Source organism: Vigna radiata, chromosome 5, assembly GCF_000741045.1.
Source record: "Vigna radiata var. radiata cultivar VC1973A chromosome 5, Vradiata_ver6, whole genome shotgun sequence".
NCBI lineage: Eukaryota > Viridiplantae > Streptophyta > Magnoliopsida > Fabales > Fabaceae > Vigna > Vigna radiata.
This window is the reverse complement of record NC_028355.1, coordinates 35368855-35375161: the sequence shown is the minus strand read 5'-3', so window position 1 is coordinate 35375161 and position 6307 is coordinate 35368855. Positions and strand designations below refer to the sequence as shown.

The following is a 6307-nucleotide window of genomic DNA, read 5'->3' as shown; positions in this document are numbered from 1 at the left end:
TAAGACAATTCCCATTCAAGCCCATTTCTTCTCCAATTCATTATCCATACCCAATCATTGTTAGTTCATTCACCAAACTCTCTTATTATTTTTTCCTTAATAATTGAATTTCCATATTATCTTGGGAATCTTATATATAGAGGTAATGATCCCATCCACGAATTCCTAAAATTTAATCCTAGATCTTGAACCTACTTTCTACACTAAGTTATGGTCAAACCATTCTTATTCCTCTCCTTCACCACATACATCACATTTAGTTCTTCCACCACCTTGATGTGTAACCTTTTGTATTGTTCTTTTAGACCTCTTTAGGACCCATATTTTGATTCTAAGATATTCTTTCATAATCTCTATTCCTTTGTGTCTAATTTTCACTTCCATTTGATTATAGTGCTTTGTTAAACAAATGGATATCTTTTAATCTAATTCGTCCTCACACTTCGATTTGATATGTTTTCCCATCCTAACCAAACAATCTTTTTACCCTCATATCTCTAATCCTAGAGAAATTTATTTTTAAAAATTCTTAATAATCGCACAAACACCTAGCGAGACTTTATGAAAAGAAAAATAATAAAGAGGTAGGGTTGTGATGATTGATTTTATTAAACAAATCCGTCCCACAAATGATAAATATATACATTTCCAATTATACAATTTGTTTTTAATTTTTGTAATCAGTGATTGCCAAAAAAAATTGTTTTGTTGAGTTACCTTCAATCATATTGAGATATTCCAATGGTACTTGCATTATATTGCAATTTAAAACTTATGAGTACCTACTTAAAGCATTTTTATCTACACCCAATATTTCAATTTTACTTTTGTAAAAATTAACTTTGAATCTTGGACCCATCTTAAAGCGCCTGTGCATACTTTTAATGATTGAGACATTCTAATTGTTTTCTTCACATATAAACAAAGTATCATATGCAAATTATAGGAGACTAACCTTAACTTTATTTTTCTCTACATGTCTATATACAATTTTTCTCTAACAACCTGGTTTACCATAGGGTTTGTGTAACAAACTGTTATTAACCAATGAAATTAGTTTTTTCATCTCCCCAATCTTAATTAAATTAAATTCAAATTTGAATAAATATATTGTTGAATTTCTAAATCGAATTGAGATACATATAAATGTGCTACTATATAAATTCATTTGCACCAAAAGAATATCGCAATGTAAAAAAACGTGTCTCACGAAGTCTCTCAGTCAGTGGATTAATAAATTAATTTACAAGTCAAAATAATATATTAAAAAATTAACAGCTACAACAATTTCGGTCTAATTTTTACTTTTAAGGTGCGAAAGTGCAGCCTTATTAATCTCTTACGTGTCAAAATTCAATGGTTCATGCACACATTATCTAATTAATTGACTTCCGAAACCAAAAGAACCACCTCAAAGATAATTGCATCCTCATAATAAATAAATAAAGAAATAAACGATGAATCATAGTTATATGTCTTGTTCTTTATGAAAAGAATCCCATTATTTTTAAACAATTACCTTTTCATTCTAACAAGTTAAATACTTTATCCCTCTAACATTGTAGATGCTTGCTTATACTTAATATGAATGTTAAATAATCTAAGAAAGAAACAATTGCTTACATAATCAACTTTCTTAAATTTTAAACAGTTCAAATTACATGTGGCAATATTGTTGAACATCTTCTGATACTTACAGAGGAAAATGATAATTAATTGATTGCCATAAACTAAAGAAACTATCTAAGAAAGATAAACGCAGAGTTAGAGACATTGATGTCTTGAATCAGGAATCACATTCATGTGCTTCTGGCTTTTCCTATCTATTCATAACATAAAGCATCCTTTCCTACTTATAAACAGAAAAAAAATGTTATTATTTTACAACAAACAATAAAATAGAAGAAAAAAGTTATAACACCTCTCCACAGCCTTGATCCTCAAAATATCGAAACGGAAAACAATAATAAAAAGAAAAAGAAAAAGTTTCATACACTTGAGAGTCATTATCAAAAACTTGAGTGCTGTTAGAGGAAGTTAATAATCAAAGACTCCATAAATAATATCCAATGGTACGGCCCCGAAGATCACGCGGCTGAGATTCCCCGTGTCTCTTCAGATCAAACGTTTTCAAAGACTCTATCATCATCACCACAACCGTAGGGAGCCACCATCCTACCACTTCGTCGCTCGACAGCAAGACCGTCATCTTCAGCGGTGGTTCGTCGCAACCGAAGCAACCAACCTCCTCTCTCCACTTCGCTCAGTTTACAACCCCAATTGTTCGAATTCGAACACTGAAAAAAATCAATAAATTATCATATATAGAAAAAAATTCCTTTTAGTGGTCATCCCTAAAAGACGCCTAAGCAGGAGAAATTAGCAAATAAATAAATAATTTGGCTCGGATTATGTGACTTACAATTTACATGTTAGATTATAAAATCCGTATATTTAGATTAATGGATCTTAACGCACAAATTGAGGCAATAGTTTAATGCAAACCTCGGAATCATTGTCCTCACGACGTCGTTTCAATGTGGTCGAAACATCCTCGTAGGCGTTGTTGCACCGGCTAACCGACTCTTCGCTGCTGGAAGAGCTCGGAGCAGGTGGCGGAGGCGCGGAGGACCAAGGGACAACCTGGTTGTCTCCGTCTTCGTCGGCGGCGACCTCGTCGTCGGTCTCATCATCGTCGTCGTAGTCATCTTCGTCTGTGTCTAAGTCGTCGTCATTGCCTCCTTGGCTCTCCTGACCTTGTTCGGCGGTTCCCCCGGCGCACCTCTCGCAGAGGGAGACGGTGTTGCCGAGGGCGGCGCCGGAGGCCTTCCAGGGCGTGGGTGACTGGCAGGTGTGGCAGAGGAGCGTGCGCGTGTGTCTGGCGACGAGGAAGTTGGCACCGTGGACCTTGGCGTCGCAGTCCCAGCATAAGCTGGCCTGGTCAGACTCGCAGAAGGTCCGAGCCGGAACCTTGCAGAGCTCGCAGTTCTTCATCTCTAAACCTATGAATTATGATCCACACTCTTCAGCTTTTCCTCTCTCTCTCTCTCTCTGTTGTTCCACTTTGGTTTTCTTTTCCTAAATTTTCTCTCTTTAGTCTCTCTCTCTTCTGCTGGTACGATATGGTTGAATGGGCGTGAGAAGGAAGAGAAGAGGAAAGAAGACACAAGTTGCTGAGATATATATAAAAAAATATTAATCCTTTGTTTATAGTCAAAACCCCAAACTACCCTCCATCTATTTAATGTTTAATACTCGGGTAGTTTTCACTCCGATTCCCCCGTCAGCCCCTATTATTTCTAAATTTCAACAGCGCGTAATTCAATAGTTTCAGCAGTTGTTTTTGGATTATGCGTCAATTAGGAAATTTTGACCAATCTTTCTTTTGGCTACATTTAATATTCATATATTGAACCAAGCTATGTTTTTTTTTTTTTTTTTCGTTGTAACCTTTTATCTTGCATATCGATCTAATTTGGATTGAAACCTTTAAAAAGTCTCAGGGGCCACAGTTTAAAGTAATTGGCAACTGTAAATGGGACAAATTGGTTGTTGTTAGCAATTTGGGTCACTTGTATATATATAAGTAATTATTAAATGTGTTAGGGCCATTATATTATATTAGCCAATTTCATAAAGTGATCTAATTAAAATAAATATGGCTAAGGGTATGTTTGTCATGAAAAGTATATTGTGTAGAGACCAGTAATAATTATAATTTGTTGAAGGGGCCAATTTATAATTATTAAAACTAAAGAAACCGTTAGAAGTTTATTATGGGGTCATGGTCCCCATCTGAGGGCATAAGATATATTCCTGTTTCTTTCTCTTTATCCCCATCAGAAGAGAAAATATAGAGGGAACTAAGGGTGCTCTACAGAGGGAAGATCAGAGACCATTTTCAGGTTGATTAATTATTATTCCCAATGTCCAATTCAGGTACGCTTCCATTATATTATTATAGAAATATTGGGAACTGCTTTGATTGTAGAATTTAATGCATGTGGTTTATTGCTCTTTATTGTGAATCATAAATTCTAACAATTGGTATCAGAGCATGTTAATTTATGATTAAATTGCATAAACCAAATTTGGAAATTTGTAATTGATTACGAATTATAAATCTGTAATCAATTTTCTGCATTAATTCTACGGTTGAAAAGGGAAATTAACATCCAGAATTTCCAATTTGAATGTCTCTGTAACCCTAATTTTTAAAATTGGGAAAATTCCCAAATCTGAAACCCTAAGGAGAGTTTCCTTTTCGGGTTTACCTTCTTCGTTCTCTGGTGCTGTGTTTTTTTTTTTGCGTTTTCCGCTCCATCCATGGCTTCCTTCTTCTGGTTCGCTGCTTCTCTTTTCTTTCTTCATCTTCAACTTGCGATGGCGAAATGTTTGGTGGCAAGGAGGTGAGCTGCTCGCGGTGGGGCTTCGCGAGGTTGGTTGCGTTTGGTCGCCATGGTGGTTCGCTCCTGTTCGCACATCAGCGTCGACGGTGACGGTGGAGAGTCGCGATCTTGATCTGCGTTCAGATCTGCAGAAGCTGTTTCATGGTAGCGCACCGTTCGTTGCATCAAGGGCACTCTTGCAGATTGAGGTTGGTTTTGGAAGTTACCAGATGCTGTCATGGTGGTCTCGGCAAGAACTGTTCGTGGCTGACGGGGACTTGCGACCCTAGTGCAACTGACGGCAAGGGTTTCTCTGTGTGCTGGGTTGTGGGCTGTGACCCAGGCCCAATTTCGGATAGTCCTATTTCAGATCCATCTTGGACTTTTATTTAATTTTTTTTGGCAGGCCCAATCTGGTGCAGATTGCAGATTTATTTTTGGGTCATTGAATAAAATTAATAATTATTAAGGAATAAATAAAATTTAAATATTGGTCTTGTTTATAATTTTTTTTTATGAGCTATTGATAATTAAGAAATCACCAAAGTGAGTCTTTTTTTATCTGGAGTAGTTTATAGAAAAATTATGAATGTTTGTGTTTATATATATATTCATGCGAGTATTAGTCGGCCCAAAGGAAGATTAATACTTGGCCGGATTATATACGCACTTGTGATGATAACATGTGATAATTATAAGGTTTTACGTGTCAATAATAAAANTTATCCAAAGATAGGTTTGTTATTGGACATGTTCTTATTATCAATGTTGATCATTACGCCAAGATACCTCTAGCAGTTAATATTACTGTCCAAAGACTTGATATTGATGGGGCATTGGGTATCTTGAGATGGGATAGACAATTTTGAATTATATTTATATAATTATTAATTTTTCGGTGTGAGCTTAATTCCTTTGTTTCTCTTATTTAAATACAGTTTCGATTGCTTCAATATCTGCTAATTTCCTTAAAGACTGGAACAAGAAAATGAAGATAGTCCTCGATCGTATAAGCTTAAGGCGCAGTCTTGGTTTGGTCTGTTCTGAGGTCAATTTAGCTTCAGTACCAATAAACACTTGGTGGTTAGATTCTGGTGCAACTACTAACATCAGTGTTTCAATGAAGGGATGTATAAGCTACCGAAAACCAATTGATTCTGAAAAATGGATCTATGTGGGAGATGGCAAATCGGTTGAAGTGGAAGCTATAGGGCATTTTAGACTGTTATTGTGCACTGGTTTCTACTTGGTCAACAATATTTTATATCATTCATAGATGATTACTCTAGATATGCATACTTATATCTCATCCATGAAAAGTCACAATCATTGGACGTGTTCAAATCTTTCAAGGCTGAAGTTGAGAATCAACTCAACAAACGCATTAAGAATGTCAGATCTGATCGTGGTGGTGAATACTATGGCAGATATGATGGATCAGGGGAACAACGTCCAGGACCTTTTGCCAACTACCTAGAGGAATATGGAATTGTCCCACAGTACACCATGCCAGGTTCACCTAGCATGAATGGGGTGGCTGAAAGACGAAATCGGACTCTTCAGGATATGGTAAGGAGTATGATTTGTCATTCCACCTTGCCAGAGTCACTCTGGGGAGAGGCATTGAAGACTGCAGCTTATATTTTGAACAGAGTACCTACCAAGGCAGNTGCTGCAACACCTTATGAGCTTTGGGTTGGGCGAAAGCCTAATCTAAAACACTTACGTGTATGGGGATGTCCAGCTGAAGCAAGACCTTACAGACCGAATGAAAAGAAATTGGACTCTCGAANAGTTAGCAGTTACTTTATTGGTTACTCTGAAAGATCAAGAGGCTATAAATTCTATGATCCCAAATCTAAGAATATTTTTGAGACGGGAACTGCCACATTCTTTGAGGATATTGAGTTTGGGAGGAA

General features: G+C 36.4%; 1 protein-coding gene across 1 annotated transcript; it reads right to left on the bottom strand.

The window, feature by feature from the left end:
- Nucleotides 1–1773: 1773 nt before the first annotated feature.
- On the bottom strand, nt 1774–3136 carry LOC106761859. Its single transcript, XM_014645430.2, has 2 exons — nt 2506–3136; nt 1774–2297 (listed from the first exon to the last, which is right to left on the bottom strand). Exons 1-2 carry the CDS (start codon nt 2992–2994, stop codon nt 2121–2123), a joined length of 666 nt encoding a protein of 221 aa, XP_014500916.1. The 5' UTR covers nt 2995–3136; the 3' UTR covers nt 1774–2120.
- Between the last annotated feature and the right edge of the window lie 3171 nt (nt 3137–6307).

Coding starts and splice junctions, on each gene's coding strand:
- LOC106761859 (XM_014645430.2), bottom strand. CDS start 2,994: ATGAAGAACTGCGAGCTCTGCAAGGTTCCGGCTCGGACCTTCTGCGAG. Junction 2,298..2,505: donor GTGAGGACAATGATTCCGAG/GTTTGCATTAAA, acceptor GATTTTTTTCAG/TGTTCGAATTCGAACAATTG.